This window comes from Hemicordylus capensis, chromosome 11, assembly GCF_027244095.1.
Source record: "Hemicordylus capensis ecotype Gifberg chromosome 11, rHemCap1.1.pri, whole genome shotgun sequence".
NCBI classification, from domain to species: domain Eukaryota; kingdom Metazoa; phylum Chordata; class Lepidosauria; order Squamata; family Cordylidae; genus Hemicordylus; species Hemicordylus capensis.
Genome location: NC_069667.1, coordinates 11,177,385 through 11,199,334, shown reverse-complemented (window position 1 = coordinate 11,199,334; position 21,950 = coordinate 11,177,385). Strand labels below are relative to the sequence as shown.

Sequence of the window (21,950 nt, the reverse complement as noted above, 5' to 3'; positions counted from 1 at the left end):
CAGCCACTCTAGCCAGAGGTCTCTATAGTTCCTGAATGGGGCAGGGCGTGGTGTTCAACCAGGTAGAAGAGGCAGGAGGGTTCTCAGGACCACAGAATTAGTGTAGGAAGGCTCCACTTTCCTCCACACTCAGTAAATATCTTGGTCCAAAGACTGGGTAGCCCAACTGTGAGCAACCTGCACTGGAGGGAAATGCACGGTGAGTTCTGATGATCATGCACATCGGGGTAAGCCCGTCTCCTATCCTGATTGTAATGGTCATGAGAACCAGCCTCCTGTGGTTTCTTAGGCTAGGAACAGATCTTGCACCCTCTCAGCAGTATACTCCCCCTTCCCCTTCCATTCTGTTCTTCTAACAAAGAATTCTGGCGTAAGCCAGGATGTAAAACTAACATTAAACTCTGGTTTCATATCCTGGTTTATTTTTATCATTCATTCTTTCATTCATTTATTCCATTTATATACCGCCCATCCCAAAACGGCTTATATCAAAAAACCAAACCGTTAAAATTTTAACGTAAAACATACAATAAAGGCAGTTAAAATATTAACATAAAACTCATATTTGAAGCCACTTAAATATTATTAACAGCCAGGCTGCAAAGATGGGTCTTTATGGCTCTCTTGAAGGCCTCCAAAGAAGATAAGCCTCTTACACCCATGGGGAGCATGTCCCATAACCTAGGGGCAACGACAGAGAAGGCCCGCTCCCAGGTTGCCACCAGATGACTAGTGGCACCCAAAGACGGCAACTACTACTACAACTACAACAAATATTTATATACCACTTTTCAACAAGAGGTTCCAAAGCAGTTTACATGGAGAAATAATAAATAAAAAAGATGGTTCCCTGTCCCCAAATGGCTCACAATCTAAAAAGAAACATCAGATAAGACACCAGCAGCAGTCACTGGAGGTATTGTGCTGGGGGTGGATAGGGCCAGTTACTCTCCCCTTGCTAAATAAAGAGAATCGCCACATTAAAAAGGTGCCTCTTTGCCCAGTTAACAGGGGTAACAGACCTCTCCTGAGAATCTTAATGAGTGGTGAGGATCTTGCAAGCAAAGGCAGACTCTCAGGTAACCCAGGCCTAAGCTGTTCAGGTTTAACTGTGATTTAGAACCCATAGTTAAGCAGTATCTCCAGGCTGGCACCGAACATAAAATTGTTATACCCAACCAGGATGTCAGTGGCACATCAGAGGAGGGAGTAAGATGAGGCACAGAGGAGGGAACACAAAGCATCAGGAAAGCTTGTGGGTCAGGAAGGTAGTCAAAAATCCAGAGTCAAAAATCAGGCGCCCGGGGATAAATCCATACGCTCAGGGATAACTCCATACTAGTTATGGAGTCAGCTTGGGGGGTAACGGAGTCAGCTCGGGGATAACTCCATACTTTTGATGATATGCCATAGTCAAAAATCAGGAAGGCTTGTGGGTCATTGAACCTGGCCCAGATTGCACTGAATCATGCTATGCAACCTGCCCAGACCAATAAGGCATGTTCCCTTCATAATCACGGATGGGCACTGGGATTGTATTGCTTGAACCAGCCCTGCTGTCAGAGCATTAAAGCGATGCTATTTTCAGTAGGGCTGGCATGTGCCTGTTTTACAGGGGTTGCTGAAAGTAGCTGTAGATAATGCCCGAGTACAAGAAAAACAGATCCAGCAGGAAAAGAAGGAGTTGAAGATGGAGTTGTGTCGGGAGCGGGAACTGAGAGAAAGCCTGGAAAGGCAACTCACAGCTGAGCTGCAAAGCAGAGGTGAGTGGGGAAGGGGAAAGGAAAGAAACAACAAAGGATATTGGGGTTCTCAAGCTTGGTGTTGTTAGACTAGAGCTCCTATCATCCCCAGCCACAGCAGACAAAGGAATCGTGGGAGTTGTAGTCCAACAACATCTGGGAACCAAGTTTGAGAACCCTCAGGATTACTTGAATGACACTCCCTTTGCTCAGACCCCATGACACTTCCTGTCTCCCCTAAGGAGGAGGAGCTGGTCTTGTGGTAGCAAGCATGACTTGTCCCTTTGGCTAAGCAGGGTCTACCCTGGTTGCATTTGAATGGGAGACTAGAAGTGTGAGCACTGTAAGATATTCCCTTTAAGGGATGGAGCCACTCTAGGAAGAGCATCTGAGGTTCCAAGTTCCCTCTCTGGCAGCATCTCCAAGGTAGGGCTGAGAGAGATTCCTGCCTGCAAACTTGGAGAAGCCCCTGCCAGTCTGTGAAGACAACAGTGAGCTAGATCGACCAACGGTCTGACTCAGTATATGGCAGCTTCCTATGTTCCTAGGTTCTAGCTCTTTCCATCAAAACCCACTGCTTTTGAATCACCATGATTTTGCCTCTTTTCTTCTGACATTTCCCTTATCATATCACTTTATTTCAGTGGACAGGGAGGGGAAGGCGTTTCTGGAGGTCAATGGGCAAAGCCTTGAGCCAAAACAGATTATAAGACTGACCTCATAGGAACATAGGAAGCTGCCTTCTACTGAGTCTGACCATTGATCCACCTGGTTCAGTACTGTCTACACAGACTGGCAGCAGCTTTTGCAAAGTTGCAGGCAGGAGTCTCTCAGCCCTATCTTGGAGATGCTGCCAGGGAGGGAACGTGGAACCTTCTGCATGCAAGCAGGCAGGTGCTCTTCCCAGAACGGATCCATCGCCTAAGAGGAATATCTTACAGTCCTCACACATGGAGTCTCCCGTTCAAACCAGGGTGGACCCTGCTTAGCAAAGGGGACAATGCATACTTGCTACCACAAGACCAGCTCATGGTCATTATTAGGGTGTGGGAGCTGCCTGCGTTCCCGATATTTGACTGTGTGTTAGATAAAAGTAAGGCCAGAGGCAGGTAGCTTTGTCATCTGTCAAACTCCAGCTGGGTAGGAAAGCACACCCTACCCGGATTCCATCCCCAGCTTGGGATCACAGTCGGAGTTAAAACCCACGTACCTAGCAGGAGTTTGACTGATGATCAAGCTCCCTGGCTCCAACCTTACTTGTATCTAACACACGGGCAAATATCAGGACTCAGGAGTGTGGACAGCTCCTGAACTAGAGTCGAAGAATCCCCCTTCCCTAATAACGATCGTGCAGATGGCCCGTGTGTGTTTGTGTGTGTGTGCAAAATCGAACAAACACTCAGGCTACATATACAATTTTCAAATGGAAAATCATTTGAAATCCAAATGTAGGGAAATTCCATTTGGATGTTAAAACAAATCGTCAACAGAATCTTCAGTATCTTATTTCCGCACATATGTATATGGTGGAAGGGGAGGTAATCGTGTATAAACCAAGAGCAAAACTTGAATGTCAGCAGAGAAGTGCCTGTATTTTATAACCCTGATGAAGCCCGTCAATATAGCCCATATGGCAGAGCTGCTTAACTTTGGCCCTCCTGCAGATGTTGGCCTACAACTCCCATAATCCCTGGCTATAGGCCACTGTGGCTGGGGATTATGGGAGTTGTAGTCCAAAAACAGCTGGGGGCCAAAGTTGAGCAGGCCTGGTCTACGGCCATACTACTCTGATCATGCCCAATCTCATCTGATTTAGTTGGATGGGAAACTGCCTAAGTGCCCTTCTTTTTCTTAGGAATGGGGCTGTGGCTCATTGGTAGAGCATCTGCTTTTATGCAGAAGGTCCCAAGTTCACTCCCTGGCATCTGCAGGAAAACTTGGAGAGCTGCTGCCAGTCAGAGTAGACAATACTGAGCTAGAGGGACTGATGGTCTGACTCCGTAATTAGCAGCTTCCAGTGTTCCTGACCTTTTTGTAATGGCATGTTTTCTTGTTTCAGCAACAATTCAGAAGCGGTTGAAGAAAGAGAAGAAAGCCAAGAGGAAATTGCAGGAAGCCCTTGAGTTTGAATCCAAGAGGAGGGAACAAGTTGAGCAAGCACTTAAACAGGCTTCGTCGGGCGATGGTCTCAGGATGCTAAATGGTAACATTTTAGATTTTGTTGGTGAATTGAGGTGTATCAGTTTTATGCTGCAAACACAGCAAGTGGAACCAGAAATGGCCCAGCAATGCCTTGAGGCAGAGTGAAACAGGCTGCTTCAGGTGGTAAATTTTGAGCTAGTTCTCAGGGGAGCACAAGAGGCCGCCCAGCACTCCCCACCCCATAGATGGCCAAGGCCAAATGGTACCCCTCTGCTTTTCTTTCACCTTTCCAAAAGAAAAGGAAGGGAGCTCTGAAAGGAGGAAGGCGTTGGGGGTGTGCTTTGCATTTTTTTTTTAAGGGGAGAGGGAAGATGATGGTGATGATTAATTCAATTACTATATCGCCCTTCCAAAAATGGCTCAGGGCGGTTTACACAGAGAAATAACAAACAAATAAGATGGAACTCTGTCCGCAAAGGGCTCATATTCTAAAAAGTATGTAAGATAGACACCAGCAACAGTCACTGGAGGTATGGTGCTGGGGGTGGATAGGGCCAGTTACTCTCCCCCGCTAATTAAAGAAAATCACCATGGTAAAAGGTGCCTCTTTGCCCAGTTAGCATGGAATAGAATGGAATACCATTTCCATAATAGAATGGAAACCATTTGGTGTTGTGCATTAGGCAGCAAAATTTCAGGGGCCAGCCTTGACCAAAGATATAACTAATCCAAAGCTAGATAGAAAACAAATTAAGGTCTTTTTGAGTCATTGAAAGACTTCTTTAAGTCCTTTTGAGCTTATCTGGAATCAGGCTCAGCCTGTTACCTCTCATCCAGCCCATCACTGCCTCCAGGCAGGCATTTAGGGAGGTCTTCCAATGAAGGGAAGCCTTTAGGGAGCCTTCTCCCGATGATGTTGGCATGGAGAAAAAGATGGGTACAGTACAGCATACTGATAGCACCCTGCACCAAATCTCCTGATGATGTCTCCCAGCGGTTTCATGTAGATGTTAAACAACATCGGAGACAGTGCAGGGCCTTGAGGGACACCATACTGAAGTTCAGTTTTTGAAGAACAACAATAATTCAGTTTTTGAAGAACAATGTAGAGCAGGGCTGCACAAGCTCAGCCTTCCAGCTGCTGTTGGGCTATAATAATCACCACCCCCAACTCCAGTGACAAATAGGGAGTTCTGGTTTAACATTTTCAGCAAGGCTCTCAAACCTGGATCCCCAGTTGTTACTGGACTACAGCTGCCATCATCCCCAGCTACAATGGGGATGTAGCCTGGGGATGATGGGAGTTGTAGTCCAGTAACAACTGGGGAGCCAAGTTTGAGAACCCCTGATGTAGAAGGCAGTAAGAGGTTAAAAGCTACGGAAAACTGCAAATGCTCCAGATTTGTAATTGAGTTTATAAATTCTCCTTGGGCCAGTGCAGATGATACTTTGCGTGCCAAAGAGGGCAGTTTCATTTTCATTTATGTGTACATTTATATCCCAGTTTTCCCCCCAAGAAGCCCAAAGCAGTGTACATGGTTATGTTTATCCTCTCAACAACCCTGTGAGGTAGGTTAGACTGAGAGAGAAGGGACTGGCCCAGAGTCGCCCCGTGAGTTTTATGGCTGAAGGGGGACTTGAACCTGGGTCTCCCCGGCCCTAGTTCAACACTTTAATCACTACACCATTGTATCTTGCAGATGCTGGGATCCCAGATATGGAAGTGGAACACAATGGAACCCAACATGACAGTGCGACAATGCAAGGTATGGTCTCTGTGACTACCTGTGGTCTCTCTGAGGTATTCACACACCATGGCAAATGCCTAGCATAGCTTTGTTAGCAGCAAAATGTATCATCTGATAGGGATGTGCAAATCAATTTGAATCCAGATCGATTCAACTCAAATCTTGGTGGTTTAAGTTATTCAAATCTGAATCGAATCACCCCTTAAAAGGGCAATTCAGTTTGAATCAAATTTTTGAAATTTGATTCAAATTCGACTCGAAAGCCATTTGGCACCTTTTTGACACCATCCAGGCCCTGTTTGGTTACAGAAGGCACCAAAACAAGGTCGAATTGATTCAAATTCAAATCAGATTTTTGGACCATATTCGAATTTGATTCAGATTAAAAACAAATTTTTGGAATTTGATTTGAATTTGGAACAAATCGAAACATTTGTTTCATGCACTTCTCTATCATCTGAGATGTTCCTGGAAAAGATCTAAATATCTTTTATCCTTGGCAATGGTAAAGAAGATTTCCATGTGGAGCGTTTTACTGATGTGTAATGCACTCTGGCACACTGTTACAGCAATACCTGTAACATACCTTATGTACAATCATGTCATGTGTTGTGTGTGTGTGTGTGTGTGTGTGTGTGTGGTTTATCAATGCACCCAAGCACAGATCCACATTGGTAAGACATTGCACAAATGGAATCAAAGGAACTGTGCATATGATCACATTAAAATTGCTCTTTTGCACTGATTTATATGCACTTTAATAATTTGGGGGGGCGGGATATGAAGGAAAGTATTCCTGCACGGTTGTGTGAATGGGCCCAGTGTCTTGTTAGTTCAGAAGGGGGAAAGAACAAGGGGGCAGAACCAAAAAATATTGAAGACAAGAAAAAAGAAGTAAGCCACAAGCTGGTACTAAGGGGAAAAGTCTATGATGGAAGGGAAAATAAGTGGGACTAATAGAGTCTAGTTTGCACTCCTTTTAACATGGTGAAGCTTTTCTCACGATCGGTGAGAAGAGCTTCTGTTGGGTCTAAGGGGAGAGAAGACTAAGCCTGCTCTCCCCACAGATGATCAAAAGGCAGCCCTGGGGGGCCAGATTGGCCGCCCACACTACTGCTGGCTCCGTCATGGAGTCAGCGGGGATCGGGGCCATGCGGCCCCTGAAGTTCCAAGATGCCCTACGCAAGCACGCGGGGCATCCTGGAGAGACCCCCCGAGCCCGGGAGGCTGCTTGCAGCCTCCTGGCTGGGGGTCTCCTCAAGTGTCGCTGCACGCTCCATTAACCTCATTTGCTCCATTAACCTCATTTAAGGGGAGGGGCATTTAACGAGGTTAGCTGCTGGGAGCTGCGCAGCTCCTGTTGCACTACACGATCGCCCAAAAGCAGTCTGGGCTACCTTAACCCGCTTTGGGGCGATCGTGGAAATAGCCTCGGTGACTCTTATCTAGGATCCCTCCCGTGCACTGGGAATTTGGTCATGTATATAGAGCCAGCCTGGAACTGCAGTTAAACTGGCCTCTTCAGGACATCCCCAACTCTTGGGAACACACGCTTTCCCCTCCCATCTCCACACAATTATCTACTGTACTTCCTATCTCGGTTAAAATAAGCTGAGGTTAGGCAGTGTGGTGTAGTTGTTAGAGTGTTGGACTAGGTTTGGGGAGACCTAGGAAGAAATCCCCCTTTAGCCAGGAAACTCACTGGGTGACTGGGCCAGTCCCTTCTCTCTCAGCCTAACCCACCTCACAGGGTTGTTTGGGGGGTGAACATAACCATGTACATCACTCTGGGCTCCTTGGAGGAAGAGAGGGATATCAATCAATCAAGTCCATTCTGCTGTGGGAAATAGATAGATAGATAGATAGATAGATAGATAGATAGATAGATAGATAGATAGATAGATAGATAGGAACATAGGAAACTGCCATATACTGAGTCAGACCATTGGTCTATCTAGCTCAGTATTGTATTCACAGACTGGCAGCGGCTTCTCCAAGGTTGCAGGCAGGAGTCTCTCTCAGCCCTATCTTGGAGAAGCCAGGGAGGGAACCTGAGCGGCTCCATCCCCTGAGGGGAATATCTTACAGTGCTCACACTTCTAGTCTCCCATTCATATGCAGCCAGGGCAGACCCTGCTTAGCTGTAAGGGGACAAGTCATGTTTGCTACCACAAGACCAGCTCTCCTCTCCTGATAGATAGACAGACAGATAGTCCATTCTGACCACTCTCAACTTATTCTAATTTACTTGCATCAAACATGCTGAGATCTAAATCTAAGATCTGAAATAAGTCCCATATATCTGCATATCTGAAGCGAGTCAGTTAGAATAAGTTGAGACTGATCAGTTCTAATGTCACAACCAGCCTAATTTTAACACAGGTAGAAAGCGCATGTGGGGATGTGGAGGCATGGCCTTAACTGAGGTTCCATGTGACATCTAAACTGACTAGACACAAATTGGGTTTTGATCATGTTTCATCATTCCACGTCAATCCTGGAGAAGAGGAAAAGATGCAGATCAGCACAGAAAATGGAAACTGAATGTTCTAATGCCAGAATTAATTTTAAATTCTCCTAATTAAACCAGAATTCAGGAGGAGTGGAGCATAGGGTAGAGTGGATTCCTTAATTCCTCGAATTAAGGACTAGAAAGGGGAACGTCCTCTCATCCCTCTATCCAGTGAACAGCATCCTGGCCCAGATGGATGGTGGGCCCTAACACTAATCCAGACTTCCATAACAGGAACGCCTTAACTGTTCTAGGGATCTCCAGTGGGCAGTTGCTTTGTCGACCTGAAGAAAAGATGCACATTTCAACGCTCTTTTATTTTAGTTGTTGTAACTCATGGGCTGCACCAGGAAAGTACATCAACCTTTTTTTTAAATCAACCAATCTCCGTTTCCTATAAAATAAACATACTGGGTGTCATTAAGTACACCTTCAGATCAATGATTTTTGCAAATGACATTCAAGTACCATTCGAGTGGTGCATTTTTTGCTGATAAAAGCAAATTAAATTAGCACAACTACAAGCAGCACTGATAAAAACCAAAGCTGAACAGCAGCACCATTAGCTAACAAAGTAATATTTTCTCTTTACTGCTTTCTGCCATTTAGTTATTATCCTATTGGAAATCTAATTATAATCCTTTTACTCCCCAGTCAAACTTCACAGTTTTTGCAAGCTTAGCACTGACATGTGATTTCATTACATTTGATTGCTCGCGCCCAGATTGACTTAACTTCACTCGGAGACCTAAAAGCCCTCTCTATTTCTCAGATTCCCTGTTTGCACATTACGCCAACAGCTCCTTTAATTAATTAGCATGAACAGCAGTAACATGAACTGCTGAACAGAAAATAACATCATTTTATGATCGCGAGGAGACTTCTCCTTTTGCATGTTTATACCTTATTTAATTTTTGTATATTATTGCATTTCTTTGGGAAGGGGCTGTAGGTGGAAAGAAAGAAAGAAAGAAAGAAAGAAAGAAAGAAAGAAAGAAAGAAAGAATTTCATAATAAGTTCCCCCCCCCCACCCCAAATGTTATTTAATAATTCAGAAAACACGGGAAATATGAAATATAGGGCAGTTCACACGACCATAAACTGAGTAGGAGATGAGTCCTTTGAGATAGGAACATAGGAATTTGCCTTATACAGAGTCACACTATCAGGTCCATCTAGCTCAGTATTGTCTACATAGACTGGCAGCGGCTTTTCCAAGGCTGCAGGCAGGAGTCTCTCTCAGCCCTATCTTGGAGATGCTGCCAGGGAGGGAACTTGGAATCTTCTCTATGCAAGCATGCAGATGCTCTTCCCAAAGCAGCCCCATCCTCTAAGGGGAATATCTTACAGTTTTACCATATGTAAAGTTGTGCCATCGAGTCGGTGTCGACTCCCAGCAACCACAGAGGCCTGTGGTTTTCTTTGTTGGAATACAGGAGGGGTTTACCATTGCCTTCTCCCACGCAGTATGAGATGATGCCTTTCAGCATCTTTCCTATATCGCTGCTGCCCGATATAGGTGTTTCCCATAGTCTGGGAAACATACCATCAGGGATTCGAACTGGCAACCTCTTGCTCCCTAGGCAAGTTACTTCCCCGCTGCACCATCAGGTGGCATCGCTACAACATGTAGTCTCCGTAGTCTACATGTAGCTACCACATGTAGTCTCTCTACCACATGTAGTACAAACCAGGGTGGACCCTGCTTAGCAAAGGGAACCATTCATGCTTGTTACCACAAGGCCAGCTCTCATCTGAACATGCTCCCATTTTGCAGCCGCATGCTAGAGAAAAACAAGGCAGAAGGCGTGGCACATGACCATCTGTCAAGCCCCAGCCAGACAGGAGTGAGCCCTACCCAGATTCCTTCCCCAGCTTCTGAACGAGGTAGGTGGGGAGAGCCAGTGTGTTGTAGTGGTTAGAGTGCTGGACTTGGACTGGGGAGACCCAAGTTCAAATCCTCATTCAGCCATGATACTTGCTGGGTGACTCTGGGCCAGTCACTTCTCTCTCAGCCTAACATACTTCACAGGGTTGTTGTGAGGAGAAACCTAAGTATGTAGTCTCTTTGGAGGAAGAGCGGGATATAAAATGTAAAAAATTAAAAAAATCATCCTGTGCACCATGTGTTCCTCAGCAGGATCATGGTTGATTGATTGATTGATTGATTGACTGATTGTTCATTTTATATACCGCCTTTCATAAAACGTATCCCAAGGTGGTTTACAAAAGTTAATACAATCAAATTATTTTTTTAAAAAAAACAAAAAACAGAAGTATTATTTTAATACAGATAATACAATAAAAGTATACCAAAAACATACAGATATTGAGGGGCTTTCACGTAGAGAGGGGACAAAGATTTGTCCTCTGCTGCCCCAAAGGGTCAGACTAGATTTCATGGCGGGTAGATTTCAGTTGAGCATTAAGAGAATCTCCTTAACAAAGAGCAGTTCAGCAAGGAAGCCAGTTTTCTTGGGAGTGGGCTGACCCTTAACTGGAGGTCTTCAAGCAGAGGCTGGGCTGCCATCTGTTGGAGATGCTTCAACTCTGATTGCATGGCCTACAAGCTCAGTCCAGCAAAGGCTGCATTGATCATGCAGCTCAGTTTTGTTCATGCAGCTCAGTTTTGATCATGCAGCTTACGTCTGAATGCTTCTAACAGGGAGAACCCCTCTCCCAATTTTCCTCCATGCAAGGCATAGATTGTACCTGAAACAGCATTCAAATATGTGATCTTCCACCTGCGTTCCAAAGCTGCCATCTCCCTGATGGCTTGTCTGCACATGGAGCCATAGGAGCTGTGCTTTGGGCAGGATTTGTGAATTAGGGTGCACATGCATAATAAGCCTGTGGTATGTGCACTCCCACAGCGCCAGCACAGCAGACCTTAGGCTTGGTCACACAACTGCTAAGTGGGTAGGACAAGCATCCTACCCACCTTCAGGATGCATTCGCACTTCCCCACCTCCAGTCACATATGAGTTAAAAGTTCGGTCAGAGGAGGGGGAAGTGATTGTGTGGGAGGCGGGCGCAGGCTCCAACAGCATTGTCCTAGCCTGCAGATAAGCAAGGGTGGAGGAAGCAGCCATTAGAACCTGCCTCCACTTTCCACACAACAACTCTACACACTTCCCCCCCCTCCAACTCACACATGACCAGAAATCAAGATTGTGCACAGTTCCTGAAGGTGGCAGGTAGATGCTTGTCCGACCTTCTTAACGGTTGTGTGAACAAGCCTTTAGTTTCATAGTGCATCATTAAATTGGATCCTTTATTATGCTCATGTGAACATGAGGAGAGATGGTCTTGTGGTAGCAAATATGAATGGTCCCCTTTACTAAGCAGGGTGTGCCCTGGTTTGCATTTGAATGGAAGACCTCATGTGAGCTTTGTAAGATACAGTATTCCCCTAAGAGGATGGGGCTGCTTTGGGAAGAGCATCTGCCTGCTTGCATGCAGAACGTTCCAAGTTCCCTGCCTGGCAGCATCTCCAAATAGGGCTGAGAGAGACTCCTGCCTGAAACCTTGGAGGAGCCGCTGCCAGTCTGTGTGGACAATACTGAGCCAGATGGACCTGATAGTCTGACTCGGTAGAAGGCAGCTTCATATGTTCCTAACATATGCTGCAAGTTCCCCCCTCGAAAATGACTTGGCCCTTCGTTTCTTCCCTGATAACAGATATAGAGCAGAGGGAGTCCTCTATACCATGTAATAACTACCCTGTTAGGAAAGAAAATATCATCCAAAGGGGAAATTACCATCATTAACATAGGATTGGGCTCACCCAGACGCCTGTGTGAGATCTTTATTCATGTTACACAATGTAGTGGGTATGAAAGCCCTTTCTAAATGTCTTCCTTATTAAGGCAGTCATGCATTTCACGGTAGGTTGTAAAACAGGCTATAATGCACTGGGGGCTCATAAGCATATTTTAGTGTTAGAGAATATCATTTATACCCTTTTTATATTGTCAATATTATCCCTAGAGAATTAAATTATACTTTAAACTATAGTAAATCCACAGTTGGGCTCACCTTTGTCTAATTTCATTTTTTAATAGAATGAAGCCCACATAAATGAATATTTGATTATGGGATAAACCTAATAAAAGAATACGTTTATGGCCGCAAGATTTATTTAAAATCTTGACTATGTAATACAGTAAAAATGCTATAAAATGGAAACATCGATAGGTCCTGAATGTTCCGTGCGGGATGTGTTTTTGACCCTACCTTCTTCTTTTCTTCATCCAGCCTGCAGAAAGCTTTTAAAAGATTTTTGTAGAAAGCTTTTGGTAGATTTAGAATGGAAAGGAAATGGGGATAAAAGCATTGGGCCAGATCACACATTTGATGAGTACAGCATCAGGAGGGGATCTGCATGTGTGAATGACACATCCCAGATAGAACTTCAGTGGGCTGATTGGATAAGAGAGGCTGTGTGGTGCAGCAGTTAGCGTGTTGGACTAAGGTTCGGGAGACCTGAATTCAAATGCCTGTTCAGCCATGAAGTTCACTTGTTGACTCTGGGCCAGTCACTTCTCTCTCAGCATAGCCTACCTCGCAGGGTTTATGTATTTATGTATTTATTTGATTTCTATACCGCCCTTCCAAAAATGGCTCAGGGCGGTTTACACAGAGAAATAACAAACAAATAAGATGGATCCCTGTCCCCAAAGGGCTCACAATCTAAAAAGAAACACAAGATAGACACCAGCAACAGTCACTGGAGGTACTGCGCTGGGGGTGGATAGGGCCAGTTACTCTCCCCCTGCTAAATAAAGAGAATCACCATGTTAAAAAGGTGCGTCTTTGCCAAGTTAGCAGGGGTTGTTTGTTTGTTGTTTTATTTCTATAAAGCTTTCCATTAAAATAATCTCCAAGCAGTTCACAATATAATTAAAATAGTGCACAATTAAAATACAAAAGTACAGATAATAATAAATATAAGACTAATATCTCTATTTTAAAAATTTAAAAACCTATTAAAACACTAATACACTAAACACAAACAGCGGCCTTAAAAACAAAGAATACTTTCATTTAAAAGCCTGGGTGAAGAGCCGTGTCTTTACTTGTCTCCTAAAAATTGTGATGGAAGCTGAGGAGCGGATGCCAGCCAGGAGAGCATTCAAAAGCCTGGGGGCAATGATCGAGAAGGCCCTGTCCCGTGTGCTCGACAGTCGAGCCTCTCTCACCATCGGCACACGGAGCAGAGCTCCTTCCAATGATCTTGTCAAGCGGGCAGAAACCCATGGGGGCAGGCAGTCCTTCAAATATCCAGATATTTGTGAGGATAAATATAACCAGGCATACTGCTCTGGGCTCCATAGAGGAAGAGTGGGATATAAATGTAAACAAATAACTCATTTTTTGTTTTGTTTTGTTTTTTAAACTCCACCAACCCCTGCTAACTTGGCAAAGAGGCACCTTTTTAATGTGGTGATTCTCTTTATTTAGCAGGGGGAGAGTAACTGGCCCTATCCACTCCCAGCACAGTACTTCCAGTGACTGTTGCTAGTGTTTATCTTACATTTCTTTTTATATTGTGAGCCCTTTGGGGACAGGGATCCATTTTATTTATGTATCATTGCTCTGTGTAAACCGCCCTGAGCCATTTTTGGAAGGAAGTTGAAATGAAGTGATGGTCACGATCCAGTGGGCTGAGCACGTTCAGTTGTCTCTAATGGCCTGGCTAGATACATGAATCAATTTAATGTGGTCTGCGTGGACACTGCTGGCATGTAGGTATGAGAGTCAGTAGACTTCCTATAGGCCACCTAATGGCGCAGCGGGGAAATGACTTGACTAGCAAGCCCAAGGTTGCTGGTTCGAATCCTCACTGGTATGTTTCCCAGACTAAGGGAAACACCTATATTGGGCAGCAACGATATAGGAAGATGCTGAAAGGCATCATCTCCTACTGCGCGGGAGGAGGCAATGGTACACCCCTCCTGTATTCTACCAAAGACAACCACAGGGCTCTGTGGTTGCCAGGAGTTGACACCGATTCAATGGCACGCTTTACTTTACTTTACTTTAGGCTTCCTATATAGTGTGATTTACAGGTGACCAGCCTTTAAATGAGCAGTGGCATCTACAAATTAATCTTAATCTGGGGTGGAATGCCGGTCTTGCAGTAGCAAGCATGAATTGTTTCCTGTGCTAAGCAGGGTTTGCTGTGGTTTGCATTTGGATGGTTGACTGTACGTGAACCTGCTATCCCCTGAAGGCAATGGGGTCTGTAGCTCAGTGGAAGAGCATCTTTCTGCTTGCATGCAGAAGGTCCCTGGTTCACTCCCTGGCAGCATCTCCAGGTAGAGCTGGGAGAGACTCCTGCCTGAAACCTTGGAGAGCCGCTGCCAGTCAGTGTGTGTGTATGTATGTATGTATGTATGTATTTTATTCGATTTCTATACTGCCCTTCCAAAAATGGCTCAGGGCGGTTTAGTGTAGACAATACTGAGCCAGATAGAACAATGGTCTGACTTGGTATAAGTTAGCTTCCTACGATCCTATGATCTGAAGGTGACTGGTCTTTATTTATTAATCGATTCTTTGATTTCTGTACCGCTTTTCATTAAAATAATCTCAAAGCAGTTTACAGTATAATCAAAATGATGCACATTTAATATACAAAAGTACGATATAAAATAAGAAATTTATCTGGACTAACTAATCCCAATGGTTCCATATTTTCAATTTCTCAATACTATTTCCCCACTCTTTGATTGGAAAGTAGGGTAGTTCAGAGATAACTAATTTTCATTATGCGATCTTGAGTGTGCAGCCTATGATTGAAGAGGGATTCTGACCTGCAGAAGTGATCTGCAGAGCATGGAAACTGAACATGATCGCAATTTAGAATTAGTTAATGTGGAGTATTAAGGTGTGATCTAAGTTCTGGCATTCTATCCTTTAGTGTGGTGTTCAGGTATCAGACTTATTTAAGGTATCCCAGATGAATTATTCTATGCTAAACATGTGCTCATCATTCTTTTATACATATAATTGAGATGATGAAAGAGTAGTAAAAAGATAGATTTACAGCTTGTGAAATTTTAGTTTTGATTGCCTTGGATCTAATCTAGTTTTAGGCCTGTGATTGATTGATTGATTGATTGATTGATTGATTGATTAAGTGCCGTCAAGTCGGTGTCGACTCTTAGCGACCACATAGATAGAGTCTCTCCAGGATGATCTGCCCTCAACTTGGCCTTTACAGTCTCTCAGTGGTGCATTCATTGGTGTCTTAACTGAGTCCATCCACATTGCTGCTGGTCGTTCTCTTCTTCTCTTTCCTTAAACTTTTTCCAATATTACGGACTTCTCAAGGGAGCTGGATCTTCTCATAATGTGTCCGAAGTATGGTAGTATGATAGGCCTGTATATGGAACCATTTCATTGGCTGACATCCAGACTAAGTTTCTCAGTATTACTACTCAGGAGTAAGTCCAAAGGACTACTCAGTTTTAATAGGACTATTCAGGAGTAATTAGTATGGGTGTCAGCCAGTGTCTTTTCGAGATTAATTCTAGTTAGTGTATGCAAAATATGTGTGTGAGATAAAGTAAGGCATTTTCTAAATGTATATAACAGTAAGCTTTTCCGATTCTGAAACCACTCGTGTTTTACTGTTCAGTAAAGTAAAAGGTCTGTGTTGGTTAACAGAAAAAAAGGTTTATTTCCTCACTGATCACATTTTTGCATTCTCCATAGATTATAAACCTGACATAGGTAAGATTGTTCATTGGGTCAGTTTTGGTAGCTGCAGCAGTCAGTTGCATAGACCAGCTCATCAAAATCTGCCTATCATCATGCAAATGTATGCATAGTTTGAAGATATACATGATGTTGCATTTAAAAGTTGATCCAGTGACAGACTGTGCATTTTAGGAACATAAAAACACAGGAAGCTGCCTTATACTGAGTCAGACTATTGGTCTATTTTGCTCAGTGTTGTCTACACTGACTGGCAGCAGCTTCTCCAAGATTTCAGGCAGGAGTCTCTCCCAGCCCTACCTGGAGATGCTGCCAGGGATTGAACCTGGGACCTTCTGCATGCAAAGGCAGAATTCTACCATTGAGTTACAGTAGGGATGTGCAAAAAATTTGACCAAATCGATTCGGATTTGAATAGGATTCAAACTGATTTGAAACTGCTTGCACAGAATGGGATTTGATTCGAATTCACCTGGACTGAAACATGAATTTGAGAGTTGTGCGCACTCCACGTTTGCTTATTGTGTGTCAGTGAAAAACAAGATCAGAGGCAGGGAGCTTGATTGTGAGCGAAGCCCCAGCTGGGTCGGACCCTGCTTAGCAAAAGGGACAATTCATGCTTGCTACCACAAGGCCAGCTTCTCGTATCCTAATGTCGATCGTGTGAATGGTCCTAGTCATTGCTCCTACAATGCAGCCTTACAGATCTAAAGGGAATGGAACGTCTCTAAAGGGCCTGCACGCTCCAAGAGTGGCACCCTCCTGGAGGTTCCCAGCCTCCTGAAATTCCTCCGACAATTGCTTGCCCCTGAACTTTATTCGTGTTTATGTCCGAGCTCCGTATGAGCTCATCTTTGGAGAGCACAGGCCCTCTTCAAAACCCGAAACAGTCAATTACTAATTAGCCGTTTCCTGTCTGTAATGAAGTGAACATGCCGGATGCGGATTAAGATTCAGCTCCCGCACGCGGTTGTTTATAGTTCCAGATGTTTTTGTTTTATCTGGGAGTTTACTTTGACAGCTCCCGTTAAATGATAAATCACTCATATTATAGCTGAAATGCATTTCAAAATTGAAATGTAGCAAAACCTGGCGATTGCTCCAAGGATCTGTGGCGGTCAATACAGGTTCTTTCCTTCTGAAGATTTGCTATTGGCATATGTAAAGCAGTAATGGGAGATATGTCAACATTATACACGCACTGCTTGGGCTGATCATTTCGCTCCAGTCTTGAGACTCCGTAGTTGCTGGTGCAGCTGCTTGAATTTTCAATCCATTCTACGGCTAATAGGAATATAGATCTGCAATCCATATGGCTCTCCGTGGGTATTTTTGTTTTTTAACGTAAAACAGCATTTTTTTTTTATTTTAAGAAAGAAGAGAGAGATGTCTCCTGGCTTTGTCAGTTAAAGAGGAATGGAGAAGTGAGTGTGAGAATGACAGTCATGGCTTCTCGCTCCACCCCAGGGGAAGCTATTGATTTACTAACCGTGCTGATTTTTAATGCAGTTGAATGTGATAAACCATGCTGTCTTGCAGATGGATCCGAAATGTGATAATCATAAGTAATCATAATTTACTTTGTTCGGTATCCAATCAGAATACAGGAAAGCTGTCTTATATTGAGTCAAACCCTGGGTCCAAAGGCTGAAGCAAGAGTTAGGGATCTATGAAGTTGCCTTACTGGGTCAGACCCTTGGTCCATGTACACATGGCCTACTCTGACCGGCAGCAGCTCTACAGGGTAGCTTTCCCAGCCCTACCTAGAGATGCTGCCAGGGACAGAACCTGGAAAAGGTTCGGGGACGGAACCTGCAAAACAGGTGTTCCACCACTGAGCTACATCCCACTCCCAAACAGAGGAAGCTGCCCTTCCCTAAACAGAAGCATTTTATTCACTGCTTGTGTGACACCATGTTTCTGATCTTTTTAATGCTGCCCTCACATCCATAATCTATATTTCTAAATGCAGGAGGACCTTGTTAATCGCAGGTCCTGCAATTGCAGTTTCGCGCATCCGTGATCAAGTAATTGGCACCTGACCTTGGTATACACGACGGGACTGCGAAAAAAAGGGTTAAAACCGCGTGTCCATAGAGATAATTTCTGCCGCCATTTTGTGTTCGGGAGAGATCGGGAGACATTTTATGGCTCATTTTAGAGGAGAAAGGTCCGCAAATAGTGAATTTTCACTTTTTAAAAATGGATTGTGGCGCTTTTGGGGGTCATTGCTGGGACGCGGGGGACCCACAGAGCACAGTAGGGCAATTGTTTGCTATTTTTAGGGCCTTTTTGCAATTTTTGAAGCATCCAGGAACTTCCACATTTCCATTACCCAAATGCCTTGGTAATCGTGGTTCGGGTATCTGTGGCACTAGCTGAGAACAGAACCCCCACAAATACCGAGGTACTCCTGTATATCCAATAAACATGCTGCTTATTGCTGTGTTCTGATGTTTAACAGAGGATCCCAGTCTTTATTTCTTTTCTCTCTTTTTGGGAAAGGAAAAGACCAAAAAAACCCACACCCCACAACCCGTTTCTTCCATCATAAATTGCCATCTCTTTGGCTTTAAGACCACATAACTACTGGTGAGAAGAGGAGCCAGTGGTAGCAAGCATGAATTGTCTACTTTGCTAAGCAGGATCTGCCTTGGTTTACATATGGATGGGAGGCTCCATGTGATTGCTGCAAGACATTCCCCTTAGGAGATGAGGCTGCTCTAGGAAGGACCTCTGCGTGCTTGAATGCAGGAGGTTCCAAGTTCCTTTCCTGGCATCTCCAGGTAGGGCCAGTGGTCTGATTGGGTGGAGGTCACATTCCTATGTACCTATTGCACCAGATTAGTTTGTTAGAATGGCAGCCAAGACTATTTTAACCTGCGGCAGACTCCTCCACAATCCTCATCACTTATTTGTTTTGGAAATATTGATTCAAACTCAGGTTTTTAAAAAGTATAAATATAGTATATTGGTTCCCACATCCATTAAAATCAGGATAGGGTGTGGGCTACTCAGATTTGCATGACGGTGAGAACCCACGCAGTTCCCTCCAGCCCAGGCTGCTCCTGGCAGCAGGGGCGTAACTATAATAGGGTAAGGGGAGACAGTTGTCTGGGGGCCCACTGCCTTGGGGGGGGGACGGAGGAAAGTCACATGACTGACTCCCCCAACCGCGCACCCACCGGGCTTCCTTCAGTTGGATTCATCCTCCAAAACTGATGTGAGTGTTAAGACCTGGAGCTACCAGAACAGCATGTCTTTCTCTAGTACCATTCAATGACTCGCATCATCCACAATTTACAAAACCTTTAAAAAAATAATTTAGGATGATGTTCTATTGTGGCACATACTATGCTTTTTGTTACCACTATTCAGCCTCATTTAAGATTTCTTTACTTCATGAGCTGAGCTTCAAGTGCAGGGGGGGGGCATTTTAAAATCTTGTCTCTGGGCCTACGCCAACCTTGCTACGCCCCTGCCTGGCAGGGTGACCCAACTTTTTTGCCCAGGGTTTTACCAAAGGTGGAGGAGAGGAGAGCCTTCCTACCCTGATTGTGCATGATTGCTTTATTGTGGGAATCCACTCGCTGCTCCTACCTGGGTGTGTAGGGCATGCACCCCACCCACATCTAAGAGGCAACCATAGACACCTGGGCCCAGAGCGGCCGATGGCAAAGGACACACTGGTCTCCAGAACACATACTATTCTCCTGAAGCAGCTTTGTGTCCGCCTCCCACCCCTTCATGGCCAATGAGAGGGCAGCTGCTGACATCATGAAGCTTTTCCAGTCTGTTGGCAGCACAGAGCATGCTGGGAAGGCATATGGGCTTTTGGAGGACCCTCCATGGAGGAGAGGGACTTGGCAGCTGCCAATTTCAGCACTAGAGCCCTTGGCAGCTAGCACTGCCTGCTGGGTTTGCTTGTGTGTTGCAGACAGGGGAACCTCATCTCATCTAGGTTCTTACCCAGAGGCGTTCTTACCCCTCGACTTCCAGGCCAAAGTCCAGGGCCTCCACACCCCCTGGGGCCCCTCAAATCCTCTTTAGTCTATCCCGGGTGGTGTGGTCGCCATGCCGCCAGCCCGTACTGCGCCGGGCGGCCAGGCGTGACTGATTTAAAGACAGAGGAGGGAGTGGGGAAAGAAATATGTGAATATGATGGAAATATATTAAAGTTGTGTGTTGAAATGTTTGTGCTAATGCATATTTGCATTAATGTGCATTGATTGATTGATTGATTGATTGATTGATTGATTGACTGATTGATTGATTAAGGGCTGTCAAGTCGGTGTCAACTCTTAGCAACCACATAGATAGATTCACTCCAGGATGATCTGCCTTCAACTTGGCCTTTAAGGTCTCTCAGTGGGGCATTCATCGTTGTCATAATTGAGTCCATCCACCTTGCTGCTGGTCGTCCTCTTCTTCTTTTTCCTTCAACTTTTCCCAGCATTATGGACTTCTCAAGGGAGCTGGGTCTTCGCGTAATGTGTCCGAAATACGATAGTTTCAGCCTGGTCATTTGTTGCATAAATATAGAGGTTATATTCTTACATTCTTGTGAGTCCAGTTGCTGTTTGTAACCTTAAGAACCCACATGTTACAAATATTGTGTGTGTCATGGTGTGTGTGTGTGTGTGTGTGTGTGTGTGTGTGTGTGTGTGTGTGTGTAGGGGGATGATGCTTAACTTGCACTGGGTGCGGGGAGGGAGCACTCCAAAGGCCTTTAAGTCCAGGCTCCAAAATTACCTCGGTGTACCGCCTCAGGATGGTTGTGTGAATGAGTCTAATATATGGAATGACCATGCTGTGTCCTTTCCCCCACTTTCAGAAAACAGAACATACATCAAACCTACCCTTATGTACTGAAGCCGGTTGATATGAAGAGTAGGGGCAGGGGAAATGGTCATGATCCGAAGACTATGTAAGCTCATGAAAGAAGCCTCGTTGAACCTTGGATGCCTTCAGTGCTGTGTGAAGAAGCGTCGAGACCTGGACCATGCCAAGCAATTTACTCTTCCCGTGATGAAAACTGCCGAAATGTCATTGAGAAATATTGAGCCGTCTTACAGACTTTCCACATCAAACCAAACCTCTTGCAGCAGATTTTAGGTCCCAGAGGATAGAGGCGTTTAAAAAGAGATGAAAAGAGAGAGAGAAAAGTTTTAGTATTTTTAAGCACATACAGGAATGATTCCCCAAAAGAACTAACTTTTTTTTTCTTTTTTTGAAGGAGTTAGCTTTTACTGTATCGCAATGGCACAATGAATTTCATAAGCCGCAAAGGTTTCCACTGGCTGTATGTCTTACATGTCCAGTTTTATCACTGAAACTGTTCAACACAGAGCCGTTTCAATTGTGTTTATAAATTTAAGCTTTGTTTACTGAAGCTGAAACTCAATATATATTACGTTTTGAAGAGAAAAGTGTGTACATTTTTTAACATGATGATGTAAAAAAAATATCCTCTCCTTAGATGACCAGTTTGGGAAGTTAAACGGGATCCCCACTAGCCGACGTGATGAAGGGATTATAAATCTTTTTTTTTCTTTCCAAATTCTCAGTTTCGCTCGGCTTTTGGTCTTTTCAAATGTGGTGGGGAAGGAAAGGACAAATATCCGGTAGAATGTTAGATAATGGAAACTTTAAAGTATAGTTTCTCTGTTGTACCATATTAAGTTAAAAGTACACATTCTTTGTTAAAATGTTCTTGCTAAAAACTACAGTATTAAAAAACATTTTGTTTGACTGTGGGAATTGCTTTTCTGAAACAAAACAAACTTTATTTTTGGAGAGGCCCCCTTTCCGAGGTTATCACCATAAAGCAGAAGACGACGGAATCTTAACATTAATTGTTTAATGGTATGGCTTTTTAAAAAAACATGCATTTGAAAGTTTCTGCCAATATTTTAATTGAAATGAGCTAGATTGGATTTCAGAGGAACTCATGCGTGCATAGCCACATCTGATGGATTGGGACCTTTGAGAGGGAGCCAACGCCTGAATTTTTTGCTGTTCACTGCATACCTTGAGTGGGAAAGGTGCCCCCAAACAAGGGTTGTTCTGACAACCCTAAT

The 21,950-nt window shown here is 44.3% G+C and overlaps 1 protein-coding gene across 11 annotated transcripts in view; it reads left to right on the top strand.

The window, feature by feature from the left end:
• DACH2 (dachshund family transcription factor 2) overlaps positions 1-21,621 on the top strand; it is a 421,855-nt gene extending 400,234 nt beyond the window's left edge. For 7 of the 11 annotated variants that reach the window (XM_053274112.1, XM_053274108.1, XM_053274104.1 and 4 more), the window contains 4 exons: positions 1,592-1,763; positions 3,802-3,945; positions 5,585-5,650; positions 20,705-21,621. In XM_053274112.1, the coding sequence (XP_053130087.1) occupies positions 1,592-1,763; positions 3,802-3,945; positions 5,585-5,650; positions 20,705-20,742 (420 nt within the window). In that variant the 3' untranslated portion in view covers positions 20,743-21,621. The remainder of the gene's footprint in view (positions 1-1,591; positions 1,764-3,801; positions 3,946-5,584; positions 5,651-20,704) is intronic. The other 4 variants (XM_053274110.1, XM_053274113.1, XM_053274107.1 and 1 more) reach the window with 1 other exon arrangement.
• Positions 21,622-21,950: the final 329 nt, after the last annotated feature.